This window comes from Argopecten irradians, chromosome 12 (assembly GCF_041381155.1).
Source record: "Argopecten irradians isolate NY chromosome 12, Ai_NY, whole genome shotgun sequence".
In the NCBI taxonomy this organism is placed as follows: domain Eukaryota; kingdom Metazoa; phylum Mollusca; class Bivalvia; order Pectinida; family Pectinidae; genus Argopecten; species Argopecten irradians.
In genome coordinates, this window is record NC_091145.1 from 20,871,200 (window position 1) to 20,889,098 (window position 17,899).

The 17,899-nt window shown below is 32.9% G+C and overlaps 1 protein-coding gene across 1 annotated transcript; it reads right to left on the reverse strand.

Moving 5' to 3' along the window:
* LOC138336848 (serine protease 23-like) lies at positions 1-7,955 on the reverse strand. The gene is made up of 2 exons (XM_069286441.1): positions 7,567-7,955; positions 1-1,676 (listed from the first exon to the last, which is right to left on the reverse strand). The coding sequence occupies exon 2, from the start codon at positions 1,542-1,544 to the stop codon at positions 447-449; it is 1,098 nt and encodes a 365-aa protein (XP_069142542.1). The 5' UTR covers positions 1,545-1,676; positions 7,567-7,955; the 3' UTR covers positions 1-446.
* Between the last annotated feature and the right edge of the window lie 9,944 nt (positions 7,956-17,899).

The window sequence follows — 17,899 nt, forward strand, 5'->3', positions numbered from 1 at the left end:
TTCAAGGTAGCTGTGGTTTTTAATTCTATTCTCAGAACCAATATGCCATATGCTACATACAGTTTAGGTGGTCTAATTTATCATAACGTTTGTTCAGTTTTGTCTCAGTCATTGTCTTTGTCAGTATGCTGTTCTTGCTATTTCATTCTCTCCATTTTAAAACGTTCTTATCAACATCGTTTCGTTATAATCCACGTCTAAACCTTTAAATCATGCTGACCAATCTGGCATTCTATGGATCTAAATAACCTGAACAGAAGAAAGATTTGCTTAAATATAATACAAAGAGCACACTACTGTTGACTTTCTTTCTAACCCAGTTTTTTTCAGCGATGTATCACACACTTTAGCTAGAGTAACCATCACCTCGACCACGTGACTGATATTATCAATGACAGTCACATGGCAATCACATATTGAAGTCACGTGACTACTTACGGTGTTGACTACCACATCATGGAGTCACGCAAGTTCTTTCTATACGTGAATGGAGGACACACGTTGTACTCCTTTCCTTCTGGGAATACCATGTCACAGATGTCCATGATTTTGTCTGGTGTGAGCAGTGTGATGTAAGTCACGCGATACCAACGATTCGATTTTCTCCAGCTTAAATCAGCTGTGTTAGACACCAGGCCAATGATTTTCCTTTCGCGAGTACGCGGGTTCTCGTAAAAGAGCGTTGCTCCAGAGTTTCCTACACTGGAGTCACATTGACTCAACAGAACATTTTTCCCATACATTACATGCTTCAGATTCTCCGAACACTTTGTTTTTGACATGGAAGATGTGTCGTAATGAAATCCGAGGAAGTAAAGATCCTCGTTTATGAGTCTTTGGCTCGGTACATGCAGAGGCATGAAGTCATGGCGGCCATATACGGCTAGGTTAAGGTGCAAGACTGCATAATCAAACTTGGCTCGTTTGGCGTTAGCCGCCGTCTTACCCCACTGTGACGGCACACTTATGTTCGAGATAAAGCGTATCAGATCCCCGTGACTATGTGGTATAAAAACCTTGAGCATTCCCAGTTTGGACTTGAAAGAGTCACCATCGTGAACACAGTGCGCCGCCGTTAGAACATAGGTCGGCGTCAGGAGAGTGCCCGTACAACCGATGCCGCCACCCAAAAGTCGTACGATATTGAAATATGGGTAATGTTTTACTCGAGACGGGTCGATTGCTAGTCTGTCGTCTTGTCCATATACAAAGACTCGCTGTTGGCGTGGAGGACTTCTCTTATTCCCACCGTCAAACAGAACATTATCCTCCAAGGCTTTGAGCAACATCAGCCGGTCACTAGATTTGGTTCTCCTGAAATTGGTCCATTCGAATCTGCGTTTCTTAGGCGAATCATATAAGTGAAAGACGTGTGAGGAACTTTGCATAACATATTGCTTTAAATCCTTGCTGACACTGACATTGGACAGTCGGCTCCGAACGGTATCACCCACCCCCTCAGACAACACCACCACGTGCTGATAGAACGACAGCCACACGTAGACGAGGTAAAGTAGATATGAATAGGCACACGTGTAGAGCATAGCAACGCTTATTAAGGTAATAAAAGTGGCAGCACGTGAAACGACGTTCTGTGGACGCTTGTCAACTGATTCACATCTAGGTCAACAACGTGTTATATTTTCCTATGTAGCAAACAGGCAGGTTGTGTTTATCTGAAACAAGACAATAGAGAAATGGATGTTAGCAGTCATTAGAATATGTGAAAAATTTCTTTATGAAAAAGCAGAAGTTGTTACTAAATTATTTCTGTTTTTTTTTTCTTTCTGATTTTACGATTATGGTTTCATAGACGTTTCTTAATTAAAGGAAACTCAAAATATATAATACAAAAAATCTTAGATTTAGGAAAATATGTTTTTACGGGGTTTTTTTTGTGTGTCCTACGGATAACCACAAGCTACGTATTCTTCACATTAGTATATCGGCACATAAATGAAACTACAAAATATGCGTACAAAGTAACAATACAACATTCAGAATTTAAAGTGGCGACCATTTTGGAATTGAAATCACAAACTATTCGATAAATCAACAATAAGTCTATTTTTGAAGAAAGAAAAATCGTTAAGTAATGATTTATTCCATTTTTTATGAATACAATGTACCGAGAAATGAAATGATTTACGGTTGTGTTAAAAATCAATGTCAACTATTGCGCAGTTCTAACCGTTGTCTGTGTAACAATAAAGCTTGTTTATTTTTTTGTAAAGTGTTCTGCAGCTTACTGTCGAGTAAAAACTCTTTAAAGGACACGATAATGTAATGGTTTATAAGGATCGTCAGTGCTGAAAAGTCAAAATTGGCTAACTTATTTCCAATATGAATTTTTGATGAAAATTGAATGAAAATCGTATGGGGGTGTGGTCGGGTTTGAACTATTGTGAATGAAAGATAGCTATTTCACACAATGTCATTTTACTGAATTCAGTTGTTTTGAACATAAACACGAAACGTTTAAGCAAACCGTATTCTGATGTCTGCAAAATCTAACCATTACCGAACCATTGAAGAATCAACCCGATTTATACAGCAATATCAGCCTATGATACCTCTGTAACCTAAACTTTGAAGATCGAAATACCGTATTTTATTTTTTAATATCTTCGCTTATTCATAAAGGTAAAAGAGACATTTCGCTACAAAGCAACCCCCCCCCCCCCCAAAAAAAAAAAAAAAAAAAAAAAAAAAAAAAAACCCCAAAAACAGAAAACAAACAAACAAACAATAAACATCAAATTGTTTAAGAATTGCCTACTTCATTTTAACTCGCTCCTGAAATTCCGTCATGGGCTTTTTCTAGTATTTGATTAAAGAGGGCCTAAATGTGTCGTTAGTGTGAATGAGTTAATTGGTGTAAAAGATAAAGAAAAAATCAACCGTAAAGTTTTAAACAACTCAAATTTCCAATTGGGACTTTAAAAAATCATTGGTGATATTAGATAGGAATTGAACAAAATAAGTAAGTTAAAAGGAATTCACCTTTTCCGCTCAACAAAATCGATCATATTATATAGTGTCCTTAATCAGTGCCCCAGTTTTTGGAATGTGTAGACATCAAACATCAATCAAAAGATACTTAGTCTATTGGGATACAGAAAAGGAGTGTATTATCCATTATTTGTAGGTGTGTCTAGCTGCAGGAGATACACTAATGAAGGGAGCCAAGTCTCCATCACAATGGCAACGTACCGGAGTGAACCACTATAGCAAAACAACCCTCAACAAAACAGTGAGAAAATATTATCTGTTTCCGCGCCTTTAAACCCAGACATTGTAACCAAACCTTGTTGTCCACGGTGTTGACGCCATTATATATTGTCACTTGTCTAGGTTTTATCAATAGCAATAATCTGAACTGGTTATACATTACTTGTATGCTAGCTACATTCTATTTCACATCACTCGGCTCCAGCTATTTTTTAAATGCAATCTATATGACGCGTATAAGATTCGGTGACCAAATTGCATTGCACTTTTACTTTTTCTGTGTTTTTTTTTTTAATTTAGAGATACCTTTTGTAATATGTCGTTTGAATATGAAAAAAACGAACGCTACAAAATTTGTAAAATCAACTGCTTTTCTTATATTTGGTGTTATCGCCTGTTTTACGTATAGAAATGAATAGAGATATTTTGTATTATATTGTTGCTTAGGTGTACATGAACATAACTAAATTGATATAGAGTGTGTATGCATTATGACAAACTTTAGGGATGACTGTTAACTTGTTGTATAACTTGTATGCGTATAACTTGTAAACGTTTACATAGTATGCGAAAAAAGTCCACAATGTTCGGTATATATTTCTGTCGCCAAGTAACCAGATGTCGTTAGTTTTACTAGTGTCTATAGCAGGTGCAGAGAGTGTTGTTTGATCGGTAGGACATACAATGATAAGTTGGAGCTTTAGAGCTCAATGGTAAAAGTTTAAGAGGTGTCGATTACATCAGCTTTTAACCATGTAACACATTTTTACAGTCATCAAATTTATAAATGTGTGCTACTAGGAACATTGATCATGAAATCGACACCTGTTTGAATGGTTGAATTTTATCAGTGAGTTCTGTAGACTTACCATCCTACTCCTTAAAGCGAAAGCTTACCAATAAACCCTCGTATATATTAGTATTCACATTTCGATTCAGGGCTTTCGTGAAAGATGAAGAGGAAGTACTTAATAGTAATAATAACAACAGCTGATAAAGACAATCGGGATATCTGTCGTCGGCTCGAGGATTATCATATCAACATTCATGGCTGCGGCTTGATCATTTTAGGTAGCGGCTCTGTATTCATACGTCGTATTCTTTTGCAAATGATTGACTGAATGAAAATAAGTACTGATTTTTTTCTGGTTAATTTTTTTGGCATTCTCTTAATCGATTGGAGATAAATTGTTTTTGTTATATTATTACTGTTGATTTAAAGAGAAATAAAAAGTGGAAATAATCAGTGTCTAAGGTAATATAATTTTAGGTGTTTTTATTTCGAACTTCAAACTTCCATTTTAACGTCTGTGAAAATTATACAAGGTGGATGGTTCTCTTGAAATTTCTCTTATAGAATTGATCGAGGCACGCATGTTGGTGCTACAACTTCAACCAGTTGCAATGATAGTGAATGCCCTATACAACATAGAGCACATGTCCTTTATGTTGTATATTAAGTGACATACTACCAGTCTTTATCATGTCGTCATTGCATTTAAACTCAAATTAATACGGATACGTTGATGCCGTAAACAAACAGTTTTGCAGCGAATTTATTATGCGTGTTCACGTATACCGAACTTTTCATGGTGACTTTAGTTTGCGGTCTAAACTTTTAGATTTAAACATTTTTATTGTTAAAAATACAAACAACATGGCATTACAAGTTATAACAACTCGTCAACGCTTTCTCTCAGTATGTTAAATATATATTTACACATGTAAAGCGTTCTCAGATTACGAATTAATATGCAAATATATGTACTTATAATTCTTTGGATTTTTTTTTACATGTATGACTAAATTATATAACGAAATTATGCATGTTTTAAAGATATTTTAATTTGAGGTCTTCGGCATGCAAAGTTGTTTCTAAGTTAATTCAGCATTTTAAGTATTAAAATCGTGAATGAGAATACCCAGTCCTTTGTAAAGAGACGATACTAAAATTGAAGCGAAAGTCATTCCAACATGGGCGCCCACAAGAATTAGCAGGATTACGTGAAGTAGGAACGATAAGTTGCATATCAGATTTTAAAGATTGTGTTTATTATATTTACGTCCTACTTATAGCCAGGGTCATGTAAGGCCTGCTTACCATGTGTATGTGGTGTCTTGATGACCTATCGATGACCTAAGATGGTTTAACAACACCAAACAAATGTAAGATTTCCCGCGTAATCTATGCGAAGATCCATTTAGCTGTTTTGCCGACTGGCGTAAAGTCAACTAATGCACGGTGATGAGGACGAGAGCGGGAAATATAAAACGTCCCGCATTATGAAATTTAACATTTAATAAAGTTTAATTTATTTTAAAAATGGAAATCCGTTTCGGAAAGGTATTGGGCCTTTAATTGTTACAAAGTCTGTTTTTTGGTGTGTTTTTTTTCCTTCAATATTATGTTTTGTCATTAAACATGCAAAAATAAATTCATCAATTTTTATATCTAAGCTTGATTATTTATGAAATCGGGCTACAGCACAAAATAATTGCCTCAATCTGTGTCAATCAATTTCGCTGTTTGGACACGTAAGATAATGCTAATGGTTGTAATAAGAAAAACCTGTGAGAATTAACACATCTTCATCTACACGTATTTATTTTTTCAGAGAGTGGTGATAAGTGTAGTATTAACGGTAAACTGGAAATTTAATAACTTTTGTCTACAATATTTACTTGTTTTTCACTTCCATTTTAATATTAAAAACGTTGTCGATTAAGTAATTGCAACATTTTAAAGTTCAAATACACATAAGTGAACTTGAAAATGCTGACGATGTGGAATTTGGAACATGTTTCACAGTATATGTTCCAATATCACTGCATATTCCGTTCATTGAGGCCTGCATATCCTGTGTATATGACTGGATATAGATTTGAGTGTAGTCGTTGACTAGGGACATCAGCTGTCACCACCATACACAGTTCTGTGATTAATGACTACTCCCCCAACCCAACAACATTAACAACGATTCATTCGAAATATAAAAAAACCATTAAATTCTCCATGATTTTTAACCATCAAAGATAACTATGTACAGGTGATTATCTTTACAGAAAATTAGAAAAGAAATAATAAGAATTGTCATCCTTCGAGATCCATGAGATGATATATTTATTGATATGTCGTTATGTGTCAAATAAATGAAAATAGCATTCCGTTTGGTACATAATTACAAGATTGACAACATTACGGTTATAAAATGCATTATGTCATTGTAATAACTATTGATCAGTGCTACAGGTAGCTCAAATAATCAGTCACGACATTTGGAATAGCGCCTGTCTTTTTGTCCATAAACCAATTTAATTCCTCCATTTTTGTGTCACGAAACGAAACATTTAAGCTATCACCTGAATGATGTTGAATACTTAATCGTATTACCATGTACACCATAATGTTTCTTCGGCGCCATACACAGCTGTCCCGTTTTTAACATTTTCGATATCATTTTTTAACATTGAAAATGACGTCATATTAAATCGCAAATAGGTCATGTAATGAATTCTAAAAATAATTACACCCAGATTGAGAAGGCGTCATCATTTTAATGTTTGATATTGCGCTTCATTTGTTTGTGTGATTTTCCGCTGACATTTAATTATTTCATGTTATTCTTAGGGGGAAATTTTTGTCCAACAAAATACTATACTTTAATCAATAAAGGAAACTATAAACCTAAAACCCAAATGATGCTTTCTTTGTTTTTGTTGTTAAAAGGTCCTTCCTAGAAAATGTCAATGCCTCTTTCGTACTAACGTGTAACGTTACAAAGACGCGTCTCTATGTAGACAAAGGCTCCGCCACAAAATCGAAAGAAAATGACGCACTCTAAAAAAGGATGTGCGAACATTTGCAAAAAAGGTACGGACGTTATAGATGTTTTACTGTCAACAGATATTGTTTTTATTGCCCATACGTTTTAACCAATAACCACACCTAACTTGATAACATTGTTTTCATAAATTTTAGAACATATTGAATCTCGGAAAAAGTTTACGACATTCAAATCAAACCGGCCTTTATAATCGGACATAACTGTCAAGCAAGACATTTCATTGAATTTCAGTCTGGAATTTTTATTTTTGAAGAGATGAAATATCCGTTTTAAAGCTTAAACATCACTTATATAGCTTCTAGACGATATATTAGAGCAATCATACACATGATTCATTTTCTGTTATATTTACCTCTAAGCCTATTGTAAGAGTCATGCTTTAAATCATTTTCTCGCTTACCATTTCTTAATGCATGAGAATTTAAACAAACTAAACGCGATACTGCTTGTTTTTTTCATAAACTCCAAAAACATTACAAAACACACTTACCAGCAGTTGATGGATCGGTCAGGACAAGGCAGCGTGGTAGTTGTTATAAAGCTTCGGTCGAGCGAACTTCGTTTGTGTGATGAAAAGTACTGAATACATGTCCATACCATATATATATATCCGTTAATTAAGACCAAATGGTCCCAGATGACACTAATTGGCATACTGACCCTCTCTCAGTGGTCCTTTGAGACGGGGACAGTGCGCCGGTGCGCTCATCGCCTTTCGGACGAACCTTTGCATGCTTCCAAATTGTTGGCTCGTACTGGGGAGTTGCGTTAAACGACGAGTATAATCAATTATTAGATAGTCATATTCCTCACCCCCGCAATTCTGCCTCATCGTGGCTCTCTCTATCTCTCCTCTCAGACTCGACCTTCGTAACATACATTATCTGCTATAGGGGCCAACTTCCGTACAACGACCCAACCCAGTCAAGCTTTTTCGGGCACTTAAAGCTTTGTACTTTTTCTAGACAGATATAACATGGCAAGAAGCAAACAAGGATGTAATGTTAAGCACATATGCCTGGCTTTGTAGTTAGCAGCGAAAACATACCTACATGTCATGTTTATGAGAAATATGATGCAGTAGGACAAAGTGCGCCTTTATTACAAAGTGACATTTAAAAAAACCTTCTGTTATGACTGGAAAGAGTTGGTTTGCTGACAGTCTTTTTACCTATCATTGGTGGTATTATTTTAGGTACGAAATAGTTCATTGCGATTAAACTACCACATGTAAATGCAATTCAGACAGATTAAAGCAACATATACATAATTTCATAACGAGTTCTCATTAAAATTAAAAATGTTACTAGCATGTTTACATTTTGTTTACAATGAGGCTATTGCATGTTTATAATTCCATTAATTCCATTTGATGTTTCAAGTGTTGGATTTAGTTGCCTTCTACAGATCAACGCATCTGACGCCAAGCATCACTTGTCATGTAAGTAAAAACAGCTGTATATGGAGCCTTTAAAGTCGCCAATATATTTTGTATATGATTTGTACAAAAATCTCACGAGGCTTTTTAAGTACATATGTCTTCTGGGGTGAGATGTATAATAGTTGTAGCCGCATATTAAACCATACAGTGTCGCGTATAAAATTGTCTTCCTAAGCGTTACCAGTAGTACCATTAATTCAAGAATTATTTTACCACACGTAGAATGGTTACCCAACACTGATATTTTTACATGTATATCAAAAGAGAGTCAGCTTATTTAAAGTATTTATATTAATAGGAGCTAAGATCTATTGAACGTAAATAAGTGGACAATATAATTATTGAAAACATTGAACATGAAACTTTTATTATTAATCACTGTTGTCAATTATTTGCTTATAAGGTGTCTCTTGATAGTAATTACAATAACATGTCAATTCCAACCTGTAATAAGCGGCAACCAAAGGGACCAACAAAAATTGTCTGTTTAAACAAGATACAATTAATTCATAGAGATACAAATGGAAATTGTATATAGTGTGTATTTTGTTACATATGTGTGTATTGCTAGATAAGTTAGGCATTTTTATTCAATATACAAAAATGTATTATAATGTAAATATTAGTTTAAAAAAGGGCTTCCAAGATATAAATTCTTGACAATAAAAGTGGCCGCTTAAAGCAGGTGACCGTTTATATAAGGTGGCCGTTAAGGCAGGTTTTAAAGTGATCATTTTCCGACTAACTACTGTACCTCTGAAAAAGGCGTTGTTCAAAAGATTACAACATAAAGACAGAAGAAACAAAACTAACACGATTTGATATTTGCAAACCTCCATAGCATACCTTACTAATAAGCCCTGACAATTGTAAGGAAAAAACCATTTGAACGATGAATCTAAGGTATTCCCCTGGCGAGAAACGCGATACTGTTGTAATTTACTATGTTGATAAGGCTGTTCATTATAAAAAACACAGTAATATCAACACTGCGTATTTCATTAAAAGATCAATAACTAGGAGTTGAGCGTCTTGTCACTGGCGACTATGTAATTCGGTTTGATTGTTGTAGGATAGTGATACCTTTGTTATTTTTGCGTTCAATGTCTCGACACGATCTTTCTATTAAATTTCTGTTAAATATATGAGATTATCCTGATATCTGCTATTCCTTGTACTGGTATTTGTATTCATTGGTCACGATTTAGGTTTTTTTAGATTTTATTAATTTTTTATTGTATTTGTTTCTATATATTATAATAAGCTAAACATTCAAGTGAATAATAGTGTTCTATTTATATAAATGAAAATTGTATTATTATCATTCCAAATGCTCGGCTTAACTTTCCCCATTGAATTAGTGCAATATAACAATAAATCAATGTATCTATCAGTTAAACTAGAGTGAAAGAGTGAGGTTGTAACAGTTGTTAAATAATGGGAAGTTTGTCCCCATTTCTGTTTGTAATGTATGTTGAGGAACTAATTTCAAAGACAGTAAAGTTGCGACAATATTTTTTTATCATTTATATTACTTTAATATGCAGATAGCATCACCTTGATGGCCTACTCTAGTTTCGCAAGACTATTGTAATCATTGGAAATTATAATTAGGCGATTTAAAATTATAATTAGGCGATTTAAAATTATATTTGTGGAGATTCATACAATTCATTTTGGCCTCGTACTCTAACCAGCGTCATTTTATTTGACGCTAGCTGGACAAGGAAATAAATGGGTTTTTTTACAGACAGAGAAATAATTGTAGAATTAAAACATAACGTAGTGAAATGAAGTTTGAGAAATTAGTATTTTCTACAATGAGTTTTGGATGTGAAGTGTGGGACTTTCGCTCAGAAATGGCAGTAGAAAGGTAGTAAAGCTATATGTGCCGTAATTTTCATAATCACGTATAAAAACAATGGTTTTAATACATTACTGTTGAAAAAATAATGACAAAATTTTTACCTTGTCACGGCACATATAGCTTTAAACTTATATTTTCCGTAACTATAAAACATATCAGTGAGGTCAGTCCATGATGAACTTAATGAACAATTGGAATCTTAATAATAAATAACATAATATGAAATAATAATTTTGAAACTTGACAAATTAGTTAACAATATTATATATCTATGGGTTTGGTTACGCTTGGTAAAACACGTTGGAAACAAAAATGATATTTTGAATGATGTTTAAATACAAAATTTGTTTATACCAGATGTACCTAAGATTGTAAGTTGGTAAAACTCGGCAAAATAGTATTTATTGTTTACAAATGAATTTTGGTATAAAAGGTTTGAAGCTCAGTCTTCTGTCACTATGCACTTCTGTTTTGTTTAGATAATCTGTTTTTAGGTTACTTCAGTATCTCATAAATACCATTGTTATGTAAATAAAAGGATAAATTTACACGAAGACTTTTTAGTCTATCGCTGAAATTAAATAAATATAATACCATATAAAGAATTGGAGCCTACAAATCATGGAAATGATGACATATGGAACGCCATATTGGTCACATATGATTTGCATTTATTATATGATTTCATATTTCCATTCTAGTGATTTATTTTTATCGTGATGTGATTTGATCAAATTACATGTATATATAGTATCCTGTTTTCAATATATGATTTTCTGTTTACTTTAAGCATTAAATCATTTAATTTTAAAGTTTTATTTGTTTTCACCATGACATTATTTGATGAAATCATTTTATTTGACAATATCAATATATTGTGTTAAAAAAATTAATGTATCATTTGACAGCATAAGTGTATCATTAGAAAGCATAAATATATCATTTAGATTTGTCATTATTTGGTTTACTACTTACTATTTACTCTCTCTTTATCATAAGACGACCCAGTAAACTAATTGTTATGAATACAAACGCCATTGTTTCATTTCAATATGATTTTACCGTTTAGTTATATTTATAATTGATCAATCATCTGAGCGACTCTGTAATCTTTATGATATATGTTGTTATGTTGGTTTTTCTTTTAAATAATTTCCATATACAGATTTTTGTTTGGAACAAGTTCAAATATTTTTCCATTGTAAGTCCACGCCTGAAAATTGTTTGTTGTTTTGATAAAAACTTGACACAAATTGCATAATTGGTGAAATTACGAGCGAGAAGGCGATGAAGAATTTGAGCTCCTCCATGACATTTGATGAAAATATGTGATTAAGATCTATACATATGTTCGTAATGTCATATATATGTAAACGTGACATTTTATCAGGGTGATTAGAGTACAAAAAATAGAGATAAGACTAGGTTGATAAAGGTCATGAAGCTTATCAGAGATTAAGCGATCTCTAATTCTGCTTAACTTCTGGTATTACTGTTATTGTTATGAACATCTACAGAACTCGTTAATCCATCACTCCATTATTAAAAACTCACAACGTTTAAGGTAAAAAAAATGCAGACGTTGTTTGTTCATCACTGATATAAAAAATGAATTTCTAGTTTTTGCAAAATATACAAAATTCCTTTAAATATACAAAAAGGGAGAAGAAACCAAAAAAAGAGATAAGAAACAAAATAGTACACGTATAATGTCAATTTGTTCTATTATTTTTTCCCTTAAAATATCTTATTGCGATATGAAAATCAATGTTAAGAACCTAGCCTAGTTTAGATCTTTCCCAGATTATAAAACAGACATGAGATGGTAGTAGTCTTAATCTAGCTTGTGTCTGTTGTATTGAGAGAAAATGTTGTTCAAAGAATGAACATTATTTTGCAAATTAATTTCATTTTGCCGATGATAATGATAAGATATTCAGCATTCAGTATACAGTATAAAAAAGAATCAATTACTTTATTCTAAGTGAGTTGTAAATAGCAAAATTGGAAGCAAATTAATCACTGTAATGGTATAACCTCAACGTGGTAGAAAAATTTATCTCTACCGTGAAGGGGCCGTATATGTACATTATAGATGTAAATAAATAAAATAAAAATAGAACTCAATGGAAATATTATCTCTCGTAAGGGCCATTTCATGATGGCTTTCCGGAAAAAACTCAACGACCTTCCTCTAGTACTTTCGCCATTTATGATGGCTTTTCATAAAGTACTAGAGGAAGGTAGTTGAGCTTTATTTCTTTATATATTCATCTCTACAAGGACAAGTACTTTTTTCTTGGCTTATATGCACATGTATATGATATTTTTTTTTATTTTTTTTTTATCTTTTTTTTATTTTTTATATTTTTTTGCAAACGCTTATAGACAATTATTGATTAAATATTCTGGTATATGTTGTGCCATAAAACAAAAGTATAAACCAATATAATGTACATCATTATATTGTTGTAGGAGTGTTATATTTATTTTATTGATATGTATAATGATTATGGTAAAAGGAAAAATAGAAATGAAAGTAATCAAATTGAAATATATCAAATGAATGAGCCATGGTCGATATAAATGCCACAGAAAAGTCTTTTTCTATTGATATTGCGTTAGGTAACTTGTATTAGAAATTTGTAAATCAAATTTTGGAGATTTGGAATGCTTTAAGCGACAAGCTTTGCGAGCAACCAATACATGCTGTTGTCGGAAGGAAACATTATATACAATGTATCGATATCAATGCTAGTGGGCGTATCCTTAGAGAAATGGTCCGATCCCAAATGTAGTTAACGAACTGCATTCAGCCACTCATGTTAATTGATTGGCACCTTTTCTAATGGATAGATTTATCATAGATAAAGACAATTAGCTTCATTTCTCGCGGATTCGATATACATCAACGGTCGGCAATTTCGAATTACCATTGTGGATAGTGTTAATGTCGATCAGAATGTAAATACAAGGCAAATGTTATCTTTACAGAATAGTGAATCAATCCAAACGACCATTCTTTGTCTTTTTTCATCCTTATTGAAAAGTTAATAGCAATAGAATTTCCAAAAGACTGCACGAAGTCGTATGAAAAATCATTTTAAAGCCAGCGAAAGTATATGCATTTGCAAAAATATTATTTATAAAACGTGCAAAAAGAAACATCACAGAGTAAAAATGATATAACTGTTATTGTAATATGGGTTTTATACTCATATGTGACTGCCATATCAACATTAGATTGTGTTAATTGTTGTAGATAAGTTTATTTTTTCTTTTTTTTCTAACAATAGTTTGTATATCAATGTATCACTTTTCCTCGGTGTTTTAATACTTGTTAAAGGGACAATTCACTCGGTTTAATTCTTTTACATAACCAAGAAGCAAAATATGGCATAAATGTATTGCTCTATATTTCTTATGAAACATATAACACAAAATATTGACAAAGTCCACGTCATTGTTAAGTATCATAATTGATACCGTTGTAATTACAAATCTTTGATCAATACGATTAAGCAGGTACAATATGTACGCTGTACCCATATCCGAGCCACGCACGTTAAACGAATGAACTACATAACCAATGTGGAGGTGATAAAATGATTTTTAGGCAAGACAATTCACCTAATACGGTAATCACACTACTATCAGAGCGATTTGAGCAATTCTAGACAAAAGTAGCGTTACTCTACGAGCAAGGGACAGGGTTCGGCATACAAGATGTTTGACCACAATGTGTAATGGCGGACAGCGAGCGTGTTTGAACATTTCACACGCATTTCACCACCATGGGCTTTTCTGGCATATCACAGTAAAACTGACTGATCTAATTTCCATTAGAACTGGATTTTATCTGATATATGTACAAATTTTAATGGTCTCTTATACTGAATTGTCCCTTTAAAGTTTGTCTCCATTTCAGTACAAAACAGAGGATTTCACAAGTTTAATCCATCAGTGAATGGCAAAATATACAGCCCTGTATTTTAACATGGTAGGGAAATCTTTCATCATCTGACATGACCTTATATATTTAGTCCTTATTTTTATATTACAGAAAATTGTTTACATTAACGCTCTGCTTGGCATTATAAAAAATAGATCATATGTCCACGAGCCCAGCGATTGATTTTAGAATCATGCATCCGTCATAAAGAAATTGAAAGCATGACATAACCTACCTAACATCAAACCTGATAATAAAAAGAGACAGAAAAGAGGTTTTAATTATGTTTATTTGAGTTTCAAATCGGATCCATCTGTATATAATTGCATATTTCTATAATTGACGGAGGTAATATATTTCACTAATGAGTGGTTTCGAAGGTACATTACAAAGCGTGGGAGTAATTCACTCGTTGATGAGATGTATTCAACAACAATCAAAATATTTCATTCAAGTATCAGAATACGCCTACCACTTCGAGAGAATCATGATGTCATAAGATGGCGTAATTCCGGATGATTTCGAATTTCCTTCCCGAAACATTAACCTGACCTTCGTGTTACTGGCTTAGAGATAATATGTCAGTTTATTATTTTGTCAAAAAAATTGACGACGTAAACCACAAGGAGACCAAGTACGTTTATCTGCCATAAGCGTTACCACAACATTATACACGTATCATTTTATAACGGGTGTTATTGTGACTAGGTTAATAGAGAAGGTAAGCACGACTATCATAATAGCATAGATATGGCCCAAAATTCAAACACATGGGGGGAAAAAGAAAAAAAAACACACAACCTTCCCCTCAAAAAAAAAAAAAAAAAAAACCAACAGCTTCATATTACAATGAACAATATAAAGGTTGTCGATTAGAATCCGATGTCAACATGACAACTTCCCCTTAGTCTTTCTTACGTGATCTTTACTGACCTATTTTAGTTTTGTTTGTGTGTTGTAGTCTACATTTATTACATTAGTTACCACTGTAAGTTAGATTATTCTCTATTCTCTCATTAATTTATATTAATGAAAACGAGTCCTCTTGATGCAGTTTTAGTTCTAAATACACTGTAAATCCTTTATAAAACAAACAATTTAATATAAAAATAACATCATATTTGTATAAAACAATACAATGTAATACAATAATAATATAATATGTGTATGAAAAAATACAATATAATACAATAAGAATATAATATGTGTATGAAAAAATACAATATAATACAATAATAAAAAATATGTGTATGAAAGAATACAATATAATACAATAATAATATAATATTTGCATAAAAAAGGCACCAACAGAATATTTTGATATCTTTTTTTTCAGATACAACACTGTATCATAATCATTTTGAAACAAATACTATACATTTATATACATCATTACATTGTTCATCTCATTCTTTCATCATCTTTTTCTTTCTCCCTGCTTTGTGCTACTATTAATCATTCATTTCACCAATTCGTCTTTAATTTCAGTTTCGCATTTAGCAAAAGCATTACCATCACGTTTATACATTTTTTTTTTAAATATATCGTCATAACTAATCGATTTCATTCAAATAATCTCGACTCATACATACTTTTATATTCTTTCATAACAACAGAATTTAACACACATCTGTGGTTGGTCTATTAAAGGCCAATTGATGAATGACCTTTAATAGACCAACTTGACCTCTAAAAAGGAAAGCATTTTTTCTAGGATTTTAATCACAATCAGACACTTCAAAGTGCCTTAGATTATACTGTGTCCTCCCAAAATTCGGTTACATTGTGCTTCAAAAGTTCTGTTATATATGTTTAAATATTCTGACAATTATTTCTAAGACTATGAAAACTCTCAAAAAAGGCAATGAATGAGTTAGATAAGATAAATAAGTTGATACATAAACTGATGTCTGTATTAACAAAATTTACATATTTATGTACTTATTGTATATTTGTAAAATCCTCGTCTAACTCAACTTTCGGAGGGCAGTGATATAAGACGAAGTCTTTTTTCTATGATATCCAATAAAACCAGCCACTTCCACGTGTCTTGGAATATATAGAATATATTGGAATATATAAAATATATATATAACGATATAACAAACCTATATTGTTCACGATTTACAACCTGATTATTTATTTATTAATTTATTATCGATTTGGCTTACATTGTAGTAATTAGCGATGTAGGGGACGGTTACGTTTCCGGCATGCCTGGATCTTATAACGGAAATTAGTTCATAGAACTAACAAGCAGAAAAAGTGTGTGTGAGAAAGATTGATTCATTAGACAAGCATGCATGCAGCAAAGTTTTAAGCTGTTTAAACCTCAATATCTTCGTTTTAATTGGTTAAAATTACCAGATCAATAGCGTCGCTTGTAGTGCGGACAATACGAAACAGTGTGCTATTTCACCATTGTTAGATCCCCATACAAATAGAGTATGAGTTGTTGTTTTGTGTTATTTTGAGTGATATTCAGGTTTCTCCTAAATCCGCAAAATTTCACCATCAGCGAAATGTTTCAAAAACTTGCATTATGAATAACAATAGCATTATCTATGTAATGCTAAGTGAAGTATTATATAAAAACGTTGCATTAATTTAACTCGCATTCTAATCATCTTGAAAGCGAAATAGAAATTGCATTTGCGATGAAACATTTACTAGTACCTCTGCCGGATGTTCGAATAATGTCACATATATCTTTGTTTAAATGTATTTTTTACCATAGACTTTTTTCTTGTCACACAAAAATGTATTGCCATCCAAGGGACAAAGGAAAAGTGATCGTGATGGCCACAGGTAAAATTGTCATTTGGAATCCTTACAAAGTGGTCTAGATGGCCACAGGTAAAATTGTCATTTGGAATCCTAACAAAGTGGTCTAGATGGCCACAGGTAAAGTTGTCATCTGGAATCCTAACAAAGGGGTCTAGATGGCCACAGGTAAAGTTGTCATTTGGAATCCTATCTAAGTGGTCTAGATGGCCACAGGTAAAATTGTCATTTGGAACCCTATCAAAGTGGTCGTGGTAGAAGTGTGGAAACTGGTCATTTGAGACCCTGACAGAGTGGTCTTATTAAATAGGCGATCTTAATAGAGGGGTGCTGCCAAGGCAGGTTTGACTACTTTGAACGTGAAATGGTTTCGAAGGATTTCAGATAAAAAAAATTTGCTTGGGCTAATATCTTAGCATATTAGGCATAGTACTTGTACTCTATGACCATACCGTATATCGTAATAAAAGTTTGAATATGTTTGGTTTCTTAAAAATACATTTTCTGATGATAAATTCTTAGAAAATTGTCAATCAATAAAAATAAGAAAGTTTTCATCAATTTATATAATCTTGGAGAGCAGTGATGCATGTAATTTGAGAAAGTCGTCCTCAGGGTAACCGCTTTATTGCCATGTATGCTAATAGGAACTCTGGAACGCATTTTAAAGCAGACTATCACATCACACCTGTTGTAATGCGAACCGTATTAAAACAAATATGAGCTACAAAGCTGACATTTACAAAAGTAAATTCTGCTGTGTCTGTTCTGACTTCCTG

What these genes read in the sequence shown, in the direction of transcription:
- LOC138336848 (XM_069286441.1), bottom strand. Translation starts at nt 1,544, where the DNA reads ATGCTCTACACGTGTGCCTATTCATATCTACTTTACCTCGTCTACGTG.